Here is a 16,607-nt window from a genome sequence, read left to right as displayed (position 1 = left end):
CTGCAGGTAGGAGATCATATATTGGGACATATCCCCTGTGTTAAAACTCCCTGCAAATAGAAAAAGGTGGACAGACCCTCCCTTCTGGCTGGCTTGTTTTCTATTTGCGTGGAGTATTTTATGCCAAAGGGACATGCAAATATGAATCCGCAGCCTGCAGCGGTGCAGTCCATTCTACCACTTTATTCTCCTGCAAGCGTGAGCCAGGCATCATCTTCATTCTATTCATCATTGTATATGAGACCTTATTAATGCCTGGTTTAACAATGGCATATAGAGGGTTGTTTAAATGGGCACAAGAGGCCACCTTGTGTTACTGAACAGACATACATTAAATATGACCAAGACTATACCGAGACGGGGGTGGTCGTATGTTCTTGGCACTTCTTTCATCTTCATCGCTATGATCAGAAAAGGAGAAACGAAGAACTTCATCTTGTTCTTCTACATGATCCAACATTATTTGGCTTCGGGTTCGAAATCCAGCCATTATTCTGTTTAGGGAGTACGTAGGTGGGCTGGTGTGTACCTTGAAAGACATTAAAAGAAAACAATTCTTTGAAAATGTATCATTTATTGAGCAATCTTTTTTTTAAAGAAAGCCTTACCTTATGGATTATTAGGTGCCATTACCTGGTCTATATGATTGTAAGGGGTATGTTGCTAGTTGCTGCCTTGTTTTAAAATGGTATTAATAGTATTTTAATTGCTGCTTCAAAAGCACTTACTGTCAGTTCTAAGGATGGCAGTCCATTGCAGATGGATCCCCAAGCCCCTCACAGCAAGCAATCCAGGGTATTGGTTGAAATACTTTTAGAGATCCACGGGTACACCCATAGATGGATCAGTTCATGGGTACATCCATAGATGGAAAGTTGGCAGGGATGATTACACAGGCAAAAGCACTATCGATATAGGGAGCATCATCTCCCCCCTCCCCTTGAGCAGTTTGCATTTAGGCACGAAAACATACGAAGTTACGTGAGGACACAATAGCTTTGTCTAGGCAAGATTACAAAGAAATCGAAGTCTCTTCCTCTCCCCTGTGAAATGGTTACATTTTTGATTGGCAGCTGCAAGGTCAACAGACAGCCTACTTTTTAAAGATAACAGGCTGAGCACGCATCTCTGTGAAAAGCATTAACAAGCAAGGCACTTTTGGGTTTAGACAGGCTAACTTTGGTATGAACTTCTTATATGAATGCAATGCAACTTAGAACAGTATTAACATGGCAGGAGATCAGAACATCAGAGAACACATAAATGGCACGGATGGGTACATACATGACACTTACCAAACTAGTTCCAGGGGCATTTATTTTTAAATACATCAATTAAAATGAATACTAAACGAACCGTAATCTGAACTAGCAAGCAGAAGTTTAGCATGGCAAAGAGTTTTGGATGTCTTTTACAATTAAACTGTTATTGCACTACAGATACTCAGATCTGACCATTAGGGACTTCTGATGTGGCCACCAAGGTAAAGGAAGAGGCAGACCAAAAAGGTGTGAAATGATGAGCAGGCAGCTTGTCACAGCATGGTAGAAAGGCATGCATGCATTCTGGAAAGGGGCTTGCAAGGTTTAATGGTTTCCATAACTGCAGCCCCTCACACGACTGTAGGACTACGCCTGTATCTAAAATTATGGCCATACATTTGAGATCTACCTTCTATATGTATGATTCAGCACAGGACTTACACTCAGTTCATAGAGGCAGATGCCTCATTGTAAACTTAGTTAATTAATAGTTAAGGATCAATACATATGACTATCTTCTCCTGGCCACTTCTTTCTTTCTTTTTGCTCTTGGTGGCTTCATAATTACGGCAATCGTTTCCCCCTTTTTCCTTTGCTTCCCAACTGTTGCCCACAGGCAAATCGCAAAAAACCAAAATGCAAGATTACCTTTCCCAGGTACTCTCCTTCCTACTGAACAGAAGATTCACTCAGAATAATTCTTCCCATTATTATTCCAGAGTCAGGGCAAAGACAGCAGATTTCCAGACTAATTTGAAAGGTGTGTGTTGGGGGGGGGGGGGGGTTCTATTCCCAGTTAGACACATACTAAAGTGGAAGAAACTTCTGAAAGATCAGAAAGCACCCAATGCGTGAAGAAAAAGCTGCAGGTCCCTGAGTAAGGGTAACTAGAGTAAGTGAGAAGGGTAAGTGTTAAATAGAAGTGAACCATATTAGTTCTGAGTAGATTCAGGAAAGTTTAGTCTTATCTAACCATCCTATCTGTAAAGCAGCACACTTCCAAGAAAGGTGGGACAGGATGCCCCTCTTCTTCCTACTCAAAAGAAAGAAGAGTTAAAGTCCAGTGTTCCCCCTACTCATTAAAGAAGGGGATGATGAACAGCAGTGGAAGGGGATGAGGAATAGCTGTGCAGTGCCTGCCGACCAAGTCAGCCAATCTGCAGCAGGCAGAGCTGGAGAGTAACTTGGAAGACCCTACTGCCCAACGTGAAGCAAAGGTGTCCTCCACCTTACAATACCAGACAAAAGTGGAAAGGGAGGCCCTACGAGGAAAACTGAGCATGTGCCCAAAAGGACACTGCTGGCTCCATCCAGTTCTAGAACCTATGAAGATTTTGCCCTGCCTGCCCTTAAAAGATACTGGTAGTCGTTTGGACATCAGAAATCTCTCAGCTGCAGAGATTTTGAGCTTGCTGTGGGTCCTGAAGTCAGAGCAGGCTGTATTTGCAAGGCTCCGATTCCACTGTCCTCACTGCTCACAGGGTTGCTCCCCCCCACAAACAAGTTAGCCTACAGCAGTCAAGAGCAAACAGAAAAGAATGGTTTCCTGGAAATGAGGCTTCTCTGTTGGAATGGACATGTCAAAACAACCTTTGCTCTGCTGGACAAACCCTGTTGTCAAATAGGGTAGAAAATCTGTAGGAAATCCGTTTTTCCAAGTCCAATGGACGGAACTACTTTTTCCGTGAGAACTATTTCTACTGACAGAGAAGCTGCAAGCGCTCATGCTATCATTAGCCTTCTCAATATCACTGATACAGTGGCATGCAACGAGATGTGGTAGACTGCCACAGCAGAGACTTGCTTCTTTGGCGCACCACTGACAGAAAGCAGGAAACTGCTTAAAAAAACTGCATGTCTACCTTCCGAGAATCCAACCTCATTGGCGCATTCATGGACTGTAAAAGGCTTTTCGTCAGCGGAACACTGTAAGGCCTTTTGGCCGACGTCACAGCAGCCAACCCATCTCCGCAATCGCCTCCAGAAGCAGAACTGCTGTTCATTTTCTCTAACTTGCCGTTCAGTTGGTCAATGATCAGCTGTTGCACCGCCATCTTCTCACTCTTGAAATTAAAAAAAATGATATTTAGCAGACATCTGGCAGAGAACGAGTAACTTCAGCACTTAATGGGCCAGCACAGTATTCTTGATTCCACACTTTTCACTACTGAATTTCTCTGTACTTTTGAAACACTAGTAGTATCTGAGACAGACACACAATTTCTCATCTTCCATTCTAGCAAACTGGTTAATGGAATATATACTTGGAAACTGTGATACGTATCTTTAGAATTATAGTCTATGGAACTTGTCGTGAACTATACCACATAAGATTTCAATTAAGTACTATAGATTTTTTGCTTGCGACCAGGGCTTTTTTTCTGGGAAAAGAGGTGGTGGAACTCAGTGGGTTGCCCTCGAAGAAAATGGTCACATGGCTGGTGGCCCCGCCCCCTGATCTCCAGACAGAGGAGAGTTGAGATTGCCCTCCGCATTGCTCGGCGGCACGGAGGGCAATCTCAACTCTCCTCTGTCTGGAGATCAGGGGGCGGGGCCACCAGCCATGTGACCATTTTCAAGAGGTTCCGGAACTCCGTTCCCCCGCGTTCCTGCTGAAAAAAAGCCCTGCCTGCAACCAAGCAACGCTCTCAGGGCTTGTCTACATTGCTTTAACAAATAACCATTTGACAAATTAACTTATGCTAAAAAACTCAGTTCAAGGTATTATTTATTACATACAAAGCCCTTCATGGTTTTGGTCCAGCATACCTACGGGACCGCCTCCCTCCCTAAGTTCCTCCATGACAGCTTCGCTCATCTGAACAGGGTCCCCTGCAGGTACCAGGCTGCATACAGGTGAAGACAGCAGCAGCCCATACAAGGGCTTTCTCTGTGGTGGCCCCTATCCTGTGGAATGACCTGCCTGAGGAAATCAGAAGAGCCCCCACTCTCCTGACTTTTTGTAAACAATGCAAAACTGAACTATTCAAAAAGTCTTTTTACTCAAATGGGAGGGCTGTATTGTAGGGAAGATGCTTCGCTAATGAGTTAGGGTCCATAGACTTCATCACTATATTGCCTTACATATTATCTGCTGCTTTAAATATGTACTCCTATGTACCACCAGTGCTCCATGTTGTCAAATGTGAGTCCTAGAATTGCTTATGTTCTGCTTCAGTATTTTTTCTACTCTGTATTGGATTCTTGCTAATACTATGTCTTTTAAACTTCTATCTATTTACTCTATGGCATTGTTTATGGAAATGTCCTTGATACTGTATGGAAATGTCCTTGATACTGATTGTACTAATCTCATACAGTGTAATCTGCCTTGAGTCTCAGTGAGAAAGGCGGGCTATAAATGACATAAATAAAATAAATAAACTAGTATACTTTGGATATTTTGACGCTAAAATTCAGTCAAAGGGTATGTGGTAATGGTAAAATAACTTAGAAATTAATATTTAGATTAATAAATATGGGTTTATAAATCTAATCAAAGCAATTTTTTGACAAATAATAGACAATAATAATAACAACAACAACAAAAACAACAACAGAGTGCTTATATACATCTCTTCTAGTCAGATTAATGCCCCCACTCAAGAGTGGTGAACAAACACAGTGTTGTTTATAATTTCCACAATACAGTTGGGGCTGAGAGGAGTGGCTTCCCCAAGGCCACCTGCTGAGCTCATGGCAGAAGTGGGATTCGAACCAGCAGAGTGCTGATTCGCAATCCAACCACTCACCTGAAACAAAATAGGTTACATTTAAAGAAACATGACTAGGGCTTGATTTGTGTCCAGTAACGCCTTAAAGACCAACTAGATTTCCAGGGTTGAGCTTTCAAGAGTCAGAGTTTGTTCACATAATGGATTTTTCATACCTCCTCCAACTTCTTCAGCCTCCTCACCCAACACTACCAGAGAAACCTACCCCCCAGGATTAGGGTTGCAACACGAAGGCTGCAGCTCAACTGGGAAATCACAGAGCCCTCAGCTTGGATGAGAGAAGCGCCTTCCACTTAGGCATGGACACCTCTGGATTCAGCTCAATGAAATTCTGATGCAGCTTAAATTCATGTTTTCAGATTATTTTCTGTGGTTTAGCTACTAGAAAAGAATCAACGTGAAGGTCCTTTTATACAGATTTACCAAGCAAACTACTCATAGGGAAAGTTACCTGTAGCCTACTAGTTTCCTGTGCCTCCTTGAGCGATACCAGATATTCTTGGTTCTCCTTTAACAGTTTTTGTATTTGATCTTGCAGTTCTTTTAGTTCAAGATCCTTCTCTCCAAACATCTCCAGATCTGTGGCCAATGCTTGCTAAGAGATGAAGTGGAAATAAGGACAACCATATAAAATTAGAATGTTCTCCACAACACTAATCACAACGGAACTTGATGGAATTTGCACTAATTATCTCATTAATTAGACATGGCTTATAACGTCTTTACATGACAGTATTCTTCATCCAAATAGCCAGTGCTGGAAACCAGAGGTGCAGTATATGAAGAGGGTGTGTGTTATGTGCCATTAAGTCTCTTCTGACTTATGGCAACTGTATGAATTTGTGACCTCCAAAATGTCTAGTCATTGACCGCCTTGCCTGGTTCTTGTAAACTGAAGGCCATAGTACTATTATAGAAAGACGGCAAGTATGGAAGTATCAGAGGAATGATAAAGCTATTATGTTTAGTTAGTTAAAATACAGGATAGCAACTAGTTACAATGGAGTATATGTTTAGGTATTTGTTACTGATTACTCTTGGATTGCCTAATAAAGATCACATTAAATATAGTAAATTGTTACTTTAAACACATCGTTTCTGTACAGCAATCAAAGTTGTCATCCAAAAGATCTGTGCATTTAATATCTGATGTTTCTATTTAGAGGGGCTGGAAGCAGGAATAAGAAACCATGACTGAAATGGGAAGATAAATTCATACTGATTGGCTGTATGTATGTGTCAGAACTATAATGAAGTGAAGACTGGCAAGCTAAGTGTAACCTAACAGTTGGTGAAAGCTGCCAGTTGTTTTTTGTACAACACTCTCCCAGTGAGCATTTTCCATTTCTCACTCAGCAGGACTGAGAAGAAATATTCTTCTGCTTTCCTTTGCCATCAAAGTAATAGAAAGACCTTCAATTAAAGGGAACATTACAGCTAAGCAACTATGATTTCATTTGTTAGTGGATAATACTGTTCACTCAGCTACACGTGCAATTTTCATACAATGAATGAAATCTTTAATTAATTAATTAATTTATAGTCTGCCTTTCTCACTGAGATCCAGGGTGGATTACACAGTGCAAGTGAAATACAATATAATCAACTCGGCAAGTACAATAATGAACAACAGTTAGGGCATTCATTGAACAAATAAAATAGGGTTTGGTAGCAGAAAATCTGAAAGCAAGCACAAAGAAGAACTCTTCTTGAAAAAATGCATAACTAATTTAAATGGCATGTTAAGCAATGTGGAAACTCCCTAGCGGTGCATATCTGCATCAGCAGACAGTACCCAACAACATAGCACAAAGGCCCTGTCCCTACCAAGCATCTCTCCGAGCTGTTTCATATAACATAGCCCTGTGATCTGGGGAGAAAGCCCTCTTGAATAATTTCCTGTCCCCCTTAGGCAGGCCGTTCCATAAGGTGGGGGCAGCCATAGAGGAAGCATGCGTGAGGGCGGCTGTTGATTTTGCCCAACTGCAGGGCACTGTTTGCAGAAGGCCCTGCCTAGAGGAGCAAAGCTGCTGATGCTGAACATAGGAGGAGAGGCAGCCCTACAGGTATAAGAACTCAAGACCGTGAAGGGCTTTGAACGTGATAGCCATGACCTTGAATTGAGAAGGTAACTGATGGGAAGCCAATTTAGTACTTTTTAATGTTTTGAAGCAAGTGAATGCAGTTATAAACATGGGTACCTTTGACATGGCCTTCAGGAAGTTTTGGAGGACATTAATTCATAGGGTCACCATAAGCCAGAAGTGACTCGACGGCACATAACGCAAAGCAAAAATATCCAACTGCGCAGATATTGATGTCATTGTAGTTATTCAAATAACCAATCAAACAATTCATTTTGGTGAGCAACCTATTACAATAAAGAAAATAACTTCTATAGGCATCTAGAAAATTTGATTTCCCACCCAAATGAGCAAGTAATTTTCATGAAATTTATATAGAATCCCTGAGAGGAGAACTAAAGATCTGGAAATCGATGGCTGTTGTGGGTTTTCCGGGCTGTATTGCTGTGGTCTTGGCATTGTAGTTCCTGACGTTTCGCCAGCAGCTGTGGCTGGCATCTTCAGAGGTGTAGCACCAAAAGACAGAGATCTTTCAGTGTCACAGTGTGGAAAAGATGTAGGTCATCCACACTGTGACACTGAGAGATCTCTGTCTTTTGGTGCTACACCTCTGAAGATGCCAGCCACAGCTGCTGGCGAAACGTCAGGAACTACAATGCCAAGACCACGGCAATACAGCCCGGAAAACCCACAACAGCCATCGTTCTCCAGCCGTGAAAGCCTTCGACGATCTGGAAATCCTTCAGCCATGTGGATTTCTTTCTTTACCAGTTTAATTAAAGCTGCAGTCAAATACCTGGCATTTCTTCAGCTCCCTTTTCAGCTGAAGGATGGTGATATGATACGGCTCTTCTGGGTCACCTCCACTCTCACTGATTACTCGGGGAACTGTTGACACCTCTTGCCTTAGTTCCCGAGCCAGGCAGAGCCAATCTTGCAGTCTTTCCTGTTGGCTGTTCGTTAAGCTGGCAATATTATTTAAGTCAACGAGGCACGCGTAGGCTTCCTGGATGCAGTTTCGGTAGCTAAAACTTTCCACCTGGAGCTGAGCGAGCTGTTCTTCAAGGGAACGGATTTTGTTTCTGTCCTGTGACAAATCCTGTGACCCTTGACTGCCTAGGATTTGTCCACTGACCTGCTGGTTCTGCAAAGCTTCCCGGAGCAACTTGATTTCAAGCTCCATCTCATCAATACGGTCCCAGTCTGGGTTGTAGTTGACGACTGGTTTATTTCTAATATTTTTGGCTCTGTTGGCGTATTTGATAGAGTTTAGTGATTCATCGAAATCAGAAGACGAGGGGCTGATGCAAGTTATCATGACTGTCTTGGCATTGCCTCCTAAGGAATCCTTTAGAATCCGGGTAATTTTAGCGTCCCTGTAGGGGATATACGCACTTTTTCTCTTCGGGTCTCCGAGAGCACTTATCACATTTCCCAGAGCCAGTAAACCGCTGTTGATCTGAATCGATTCTTTGAACCGTTCGCCCGTGTTCCCAGTTTTCGTTACTCTCTCTGATCCAGCCAGGTCCACAAAGTGGAATTTGGAAGCGATCAGCTGGCCTGAACTCCGAGACGAGCATTGTGCAGAATCCGCATCCTTCTGGCTCTGGACAGGGGGCTGTTGTTGAGCAATGCTGATTGTGAAGACAGCGTGAGAGCGGCTGGAGTGCTCGTTCATTTGGGTCATGCCTGTGTGACGAGCAGCATTCCCCATCTCAAAGAGGCTCATCACTTCCCCCGCACTTTCAACAGGACAGTCTTTGGCCCCAATGAGGACTTCAAACATCAAGTGAAAAAGGAAAGTAAGCAATCAAAGCTATTAGCAAAATGTAACAGACTGTTTAAATATATAAGAGATTCCTCAATCAAGCAAGTATTCAAAACAGAACAAGGCATTCGAAAGCACGCGGTTGTTATTTTATTGTATGCAGTAACGCTGCAATCGCCAGCATTTGCATGGGATTATAAATATTTACATAGACTGCACACCGCTGCAAAACTTCGAGCACACATAAAAACTGATACTGGATTCAATGGCAAACAAAAAACAACACTTATATTGAAATGGGTCCATGACCGTTTCATACAATCCTGCCGCTCTACCAAAAACAAATATGAAAACCAACAACTGGCAGTTTCAGTGGGGATAAATTATCACAACTCTAAATAAAGGATTGTTATAAACATGTCTAAATTGTAATGAGAATATTATGCCTTATGTATTAATTTAAAATAGTAAGTAGCTATCCTGCTCACTTTGAAATTCCCTTAAATGTCTGTTTAACTCAGAACAATATCATTCTCAGTAACCAAAAAGAGCCAGGTTAGGAGTCTAAAGCTCCACAGCCTGACAAACTTTGGCACAGATAATACATCTGTCTATTGGCGTTAAACTAGACATTACACTCATATTAACCGGAAACAACTGAGCATGATATTTAAGCATGATATTTCAAAGTAACAGGTTCATTGTCATGGCTTCTGTGTATTCCCACACTGGGACTGCACACATGCAGACCAGCTACAGAAAAAAAAAGCTCTCGAAATCATTTATGCAGCTGGCCCACATGTGCACAGTTCCAGTGTGGGAATGCACAGAAAACCACCTGATGAACAACCATTACAGGTGAGAGCAACCTTGTTTCCTGAAACAAGTGTGTAGGCCTTACAGAGCAGGAACACTGGCATATATCCAAAGGCTACAAGAAGCAGGCAAGAGGTCTCAGGAATGAACTTTCCGATCTCCTCCTCCCACTGTAGCCCTTTGTGCCCCATGAAACCCTGGGACCCAGCTGGCCCCAGGCTGGGCCCAATGAGGAGGGAATCAGTAGAAATCACCCCTTTCTTTTCCAGCAGCACAAATGTCCTTCCAATGACCACTAACTGCTCTTGGATACAAGCCACTGAGAACTGCTTAAAATGTGTTTGTTTACAAAACTTCTTTTTGGCACGTAACTAAGAACATAACACAATTTAAACTCAAATTTATCAGTCTACCTGTATTGCCCTTTTCATCTTCTCTAATGTGTAGATCTTTCATAGATGTCTCCAGCTCCAGTAGATCTCGGAGCTCTTCTTTGTAGACTTCTATATAAGAAACTTTCACACTGAAGTCAATATTATGGTTTTCTGAAATACTCTGAAATATTTCCTGGATGGCACGTGGAATGATACCCCTCTCTTCCTCTGCAACAGATGCTAAAATGAATCAAGAAACGACCTAAGAATGCGACTAAAATATCTGCGGACATGTATGCAAGGCAAACACATACTGAAATGCTAGGAGAAATGTGAAGACACGGACTGTTTGGAAACATAGAAACATAGGGCTGGAACATAGGGCAGATGACCCCTAAAGGTCATCTGGCCCAACCCTCTGCACAAAGCAGGAAATTCATAGCTATCTCCTCCCTTCCACCTCCCCCAGTGATCCCTGCGCTATGCCCAGTCTTTCCTGTGACCCTTCCCAAATCTGCTTTGCAGAAATGTTTTGAGAAAAATTGCCACAAACCTGGGGGAGAACTCATATGGATGGGAAAGTCCACATCTTCTGGGCTTGCCCATACGAGCACCGTTTCCTCTGCCCCAGTCCCTATGTGGCCAGCCTCCCCCCACCGCCGCACAATCCAAAATAGCTTCCTAGTGGCCACTGTGGATTAGGACACAGAAAATACAAGGAAACAGGTTCGTCTGAGGTAAAAGAGAAAGATTCTAGCACCTTAAAGCCCAGTGAGTCCAGGGTATAGTCTTTTGAGAGTCAAAACTCCCTTTAGCAGACACAAATAGGAACGGAGATTCCTTCAGCCCTTATATCGCACCTTCTGGCTTGGATATAAGGGCTGAGAGAAACGCCATTCCTACTTGTATCTGAAAAGGGGAGCTTGACTCTCAAAAGCTTATACCCTGGAAATTCTCATTGATCTTCAGGCACTACCAGACTTGAAGCTAAGAAAATACTGGAACATATACTGACTAGGTGCTCAAACATCTCACTCTTTTAAACACTCTTTTATATCAAGAAACACATTTTAAACACAAACTGCCATTTTCATATCTTTAACAGATGAGCAAAAGGTTTTCAATTTCCATTAACAGTTCCTTTCGTGTGCCTAAGTGGAAGGCAACCACCAGTCAGCATCGCAGTAGGCCTAAAGCATTAGGTATTTTATTTAATGTAAGGACCTCTAGTTTCAATATTCCAACAGCAAAATGCTAATTTGGTTATAATAATAAAGGCTATTTATTGCAAAGAAGTCCTCTCACAGACCCAAAGATTATTAATCCAGCAAAATGCTAATTTGGTTATAATAATAAAGGCTATAGAATAAAGGCAAAGAAGTCCTCTCATAGATTATTAACCCAAAGACACTATGGGAATCTGCAACATAAACAATCAGCAACAGATGATATTGAGAGCAAAAAACCAACCACTCAATCAACCAACTAAAACTTCACTTTAGCAAAAGTTACACATTAGCCAATTTAAATTTTTAGCCATAAACATTGTATCTCAAACAATGCTATAACAGCAAGGAGTCCAGGTGAAGTTAACCATATTTAAAAAGACAAAAACAGTCAGTAAAATGTCAGGCTACAACTGGGGAGACCCGATTTCAAACACCCACACGCTTCGGGCCAGTCTGCAGTTGTTGAAAACCGCTGCAACGAAGTAAATATAAACAAATAATGATCATGATCTCTTGCAAATTCCACAGGTAATTTTAATTTTTTTTGCAAGAATCAAAAAACTCATGTTAATGTAGAAAGCCAAAGCATTTTTAAGAAGTTATTTGTTAAAGCTGGAGTTTGCAAAACTCAAGACTTCACTTCTCCATTAACACCACAGCTGAAACTAGATAGTATAAGCAGCTTGTGACCGACAGTCACTAGAAATACAAATACCATACAGAGGAATCACCTGCTAGTGCTTACATTATTAATATTTGAACAGCAAGAGTCTGATCTCAGAAGTATATTAAAACTACATTGAAAGCAATACCATACCTTGTATTGTCGAAGGCTTTCACGGCCAGAGAACGATGGTTGTTGGGGGTTTTCCGGGCTGTATTGCCGTGGTCTTGGCATTGTAGTTCCTGACGTTTCGCCAGCAGCTGTGGCTGGCATCTTCAGAGGTGTAGCACCTCTTTTGGTGCTACACCTCTGAAGATGCCAGCCACAGCTGCTGGCGAAACGTCAGGAACTACAATGCCAAGACCACGGCAATACAGCCCGGAAAACCCCCAACAACCATAATACCATACCTTGTTACTAAAGCAATGTAATAGAGTAATGCTTCAAAAGGGACTGAATTTTGAAAGAAGGCTAGAAATTCAAGGGTATGAACATGAAAGACAATTCAGACCATTGGATCCAGCAACTCGAGGAAGGCAGGGGATTTTTGCCAATTCCCCCACAATTCCTTTTGCAGATCTCCATCTCTCATCATGCTCCAAGTCATGGATTAGGAGAAAAACCCTTTTGCAAATAAAAAAAGTTGCATTTCACCTTTGGCTACAACTTTATCGACATGATGTGAAACCTATATACCTAAACTGTGGCAATTTACAACTGGCTTGGTCTACAACTGGCTAGATTTTCATCTGATAAGAAGAGATGGGAAGGAACATCCATACCTTACAGTTTCTTCAACAATGAGCATACATAGTGTCGTTTATGTAATTTTACCAACCTCAATAAAATAAACATTTTCTAAAACATACCAATGTGGCCTCCTCCAATGGTGTAAGTCTTTCCAGAGCCTGTTTGTCCGTAGGCAAAAACCGTAGCATTATATCCTTCTATCAAAGATGCCACCAGTGGCTTAATGCACGTTGTATATACTTCATCTTGTGTTGAATGTTTGCCAAAAACAAAATCAAAAGTGAAAACACGGTCCTTTCCAATAATAATCTGCTGAGTATTGGGAATTAATCTCACACACACTTGATGGTTGTGAAGGATTTCCTTAGAAAGCAGAGGTCTTATTCTTACTGCTACTTTAACTGGAATTTCTTCCATTGCAGCTTGCCTGGTTTAGAATTCAAAACTTCACTCTGACATGTTGCTTCACAGATCTTTCGTCACAATATTCAGTCTTCAGTAGTTAAGAAAGAATATGCATTCTGCGGGAAACAAAAAAGCAGCATCTTAAGGATCACTTCTCACTAGAGAATACTGTAGAATGAAGCACTTGCTCGTATAAAATTGATAACAACATTCATATGCTCTCATTTTATACTTTGTCAGTGTATCGAGAGTTGAATGCCAGTTATCCTGGTCTAAAGTCCTCACTCACTGCACTCGGTGACCTCGGGCTCGTCACTCAGAATATCCTACCTTACAGTGGTGTTGTGATAACAAGACAGATGTGAGGGAGAGAGAACTATATATGCCACCCTTAACTCAGTGAAGGAAAAGAAGGATAAAAAGGGCAATTCCTTAACCCTGAGGCCTCTTTAGCCGCTGCAACTACTGAGAAGGGACCAACCGGGTTGTGTGACAGAGTGACAGCAAAACTAGGAAAGCGGATTCCTTCCTGGCTGCCGGTGGCGGGGAGAGAAATCCATTAAGAAATAAGATTAGGGTTTCCCCACTTTTCTCCACCAGTAGTCTTGTTCTTTTAGCAGGAACTTGAAAAGCAAAAATTCAATGGGGAACATTTTCCACTCACCGCCTCTCTATTCTGTCAGGAGTTGCACCTGTTGAACTTCTGCCTACTTTGCATACATTTTCGATACAGGAGTCATTTCCAAAAAATAGATAACGCTAAGAAAAGCAGACTATAAATAATGCAAATAAATAAGTAAATAAATAAAATAGGGCAGTGTTGGCAACCTCATTCTTTTGCATGATGTCCTTGCAAACCTAAAGATTCACACCACCTTTTAACCTATTGAAAGAGTCCTTTGCCCTCCTAGCCATACAACACTACCGATGCATGTTTACTCAGAAGTAATCCTCGCAGGGTTCACTAGGTCCTATTCCTAATTCGGTGATGCAGAATGAGCTAACTAGCACAAAATAAACCCATATTAGGTGTCATAACAAAAGATTTGTGGCACCAGAAAGGCAAACTAACTCACTACAGTACAAGCTTTCGTGACTCTATTTGATAGGTCTAGAGAAGTTAGCCGTGTTAGTCTGAGGAAGCAAAATAGTAACGAGTCCAGTAGCACCTTTAAGACTATCCAACTTTACTGTAGCGTAAGCTTTTGAGAACCACAGTTCTCTTCATCAGAGCTGACAAAGAGGACTGTGGTTTGACTGTGGAAGGCTCATATCCTGAAAACCTTGTTGGTCTCTACGTTGCCACTGGACTCCAGTCCAACTGCAGACCAACACGGCCATCTAAACTATCCACGGATCTGGAGGGTCACAACTAGGGTAAGAGGGTGGTGGGCTCCCTCTCCCCTCCTGGGATTATGCTCCATCAAACTTAATTCAAACTCAGTAGCAGACTCTGCAGCTGGTCATGTTCGGGCGGAGATTTTTACGGATCTTTTTACCCTGCAGACTTTCCCTCGCCCACCCTCCCCCTACGCACAGCAGTTCTCTTTCTTCCCCAGGGGACTGCATGTATATGCCTTGCCTTCATCCTGCCTGGTAGGGTTGCCAACTCCCATTTGGGAAATTCCTTGAGATTTGGGGGTGGAGCCTTGGGGAGGGCGGGATTTAGGGGGGGAGGGACCCAGCAGGGTAAATGCAGCCGTTTTCTCTAGAAGAACTGATCTCTAGTCCGGAGACCAGTTGTAATTCCGGGAGATCTCCAGGCCTCACCTGGAGGTTGCCAATCCTACTGCCTGGGGAAATCCCGTTATTGATCGGGGCGGGGAGCGACGGAACCAGCAGCCGAGGCAAGAACTCACTCACCCACTCAGGCTCCCACTTCGATTCGCTGCCTGCGGCCCACCCAGACCGCCGCGGCCTTCGCTCCCCCCAAGCCTACTTTTGTTGACACTCGTTGCCCAGGCAACCACGGAGCCTTCCGCCAGCGGACAGCGAGGCGGCCGCTTCCTGAAGGGCCAGAGCGGCAGCGCCTGCCCCTTCTCACCGCAGTCAGGCCAGCCGGCGCCGCGCCACCTGCAGGCGGTGAGAAGAAACGGCCTCACCCTACCCTTCACTAAAGGATCTGCATAAGGCAAAAGGAGGGCTGGATCCTGCCTCGGACAGACCCAGAGAGAGGTGTTGTAAGAGAAGGACAAGGGGGAGAGAGGCAGCCCTGTCAAGACTTGGTGATCGCAGACGGGGAGGGGTCTCTGCCCCCTCCAGTCTTCATCAGCAATAGCTCCCCCTCCCTTGCTGAGCTTGCAGCTCTTCCAAGAAAAAGTAAGAGAAAAAAGAAAAGTGGGGAACCCTCCCCCCCCCAACATTTTTAACTGTCTGATTCTGCAGCAGGAATAGTAAGGAGTCCAGTAGCACCTTTAAGACTAACCAACTTTACTGTAGCATAAGCTTTCGAGAGCTACAGCTCTCTTCGTCAGACGCATCCATGCATCAGATGTAATTCCAGGAGATCTCCAGGCCCTACCTGGAGGCTGGCAACCCAACTTGGCTGGGCAATTCACGTTAGAGCTCGGGGCAGGGGGACGGCGGATTCAGCAGCCGATGCATGGATGCATCTGACAAAGAGAGCTGTGGCTCTTGAAAGCTTTTTCCTTAACAGAGGCTGTTCCTTCTGCAGTCTTTTATAGGCTTAAATCTCTGGGAGTTTGCCTCAGTCCATCTCTCCCTCCACTCTGGGCTTTAACTCCAGGGTGGCTTCATTAGAGTCCTTCAGAAAGTTGCCTGCTTCTAAAGGTTCTGGGCTTTCCTTTCAGTACCTGCATCCATTGCTGTCCAGGGTGGGAGCTCACATCTCCTCCCACTGCAGGGCAGAAAGCTTGGGTTGCCAACCTCCAGGTGGGGCCTGGTGGTCTGGAATTACAACTGATCTCCTGGCCACGACGATTACTTCTCCTGGAGTAAATAGCTGCTTTGGACCTTCTTTCTTTCTTTCTTTCTTTCTTTCTTTCTTTCTTTCTTTCTTTCTTTCTTTCTTTCTTTCTTTCTTTCTTTCGTTCGTTCGTTCGTTCGTTCTTTCGTTCGTTCGTTCGTTCGTTCGTTCGTTCGTTCGTTCGTTATATCCCGCCTTTCTCACTGAGGCTCAAGGCGGATTACATAGTGTGAGATTAGTGCAATTAGTGGCAAGGACAAGGGCAGGCATTTCCATACAGTGTCAAGAGCATTTCCATAAACAATGTCATGGGGTAAAAGAATATAAGTTAACAACGATGTAGTATTAGCAAGGATCCAGTATGGGGTTGAGGAATTGCTGAAACAGAACATAATCAATTCTAGGACTTACATTGAACAACATAAAGCACAGGTAGGATATTTAAAGCAACAGATAATATGTAAGGCAACATAATGGTGAAATCTATGGTTCCTAACTCATTAGCGAAACATTTGGGATCCCTTTCCTACAGTACCACCCTCTTAGCTGAGAAAAAAAAGCCTTTTTGAATAATTCAGTTTTGCATTGTTTGTGG

The 16,607-nt window shown here is 43.1% G+C and overlaps 1 protein-coding gene across 1 annotated transcript in view; it reads right to left on the bottom strand.

Annotated features, from left to right (window-relative positions):
- The window catches only part of LOC129327274 (kinesin-like protein KIF27), a 32,373-nt gene extending 17,358 nt beyond the window's left edge, over positions 1 to 15,015 (bottom strand). Inside the window, exons 1-7 of the mRNA XM_054975772.1 lie at positions 14,950 to 15,015; positions 12,801 to 13,202; positions 10,078 to 10,278; positions 7,877 to 8,856; positions 5,448 to 5,591; positions 3,125 to 3,325; positions 354 to 529 (exon numbers count right to left, since the gene is read on the bottom strand). Coding sequence (XP_054831747.1) covers positions 354 to 529; positions 3,125 to 3,325; positions 5,448 to 5,591; positions 7,877 to 8,856; positions 10,078 to 10,278; positions 12,801 to 13,098 — 2,000 coding nt within the window. The 5' untranslated portion in view covers positions 13,099 to 13,202; positions 14,950 to 15,015. The remainder of the gene's footprint in view (positions 1 to 353; positions 530 to 3,124; positions 3,326 to 5,447; positions 5,592 to 7,876; positions 8,857 to 10,077; positions 10,279 to 12,800; positions 13,203 to 14,949) is intronic.
- Positions 15,016 to 16,607: the final 1,592 nt, after the last annotated feature.

Source organism: Eublepharis macularius, chromosome 4 (genome assembly GCF_028583425.1).
Source record: "Eublepharis macularius isolate TG4126 chromosome 4, MPM_Emac_v1.0, whole genome shotgun sequence".
Lineage (NCBI taxonomy): Eukaryota > Metazoa > Chordata > Lepidosauria > Squamata > Eublepharidae > Eublepharis > Eublepharis macularius.
Note: the sequence above shows the minus strand (reverse complement) of the source record. Positions and strands in the feature narration are given on the sequence as shown.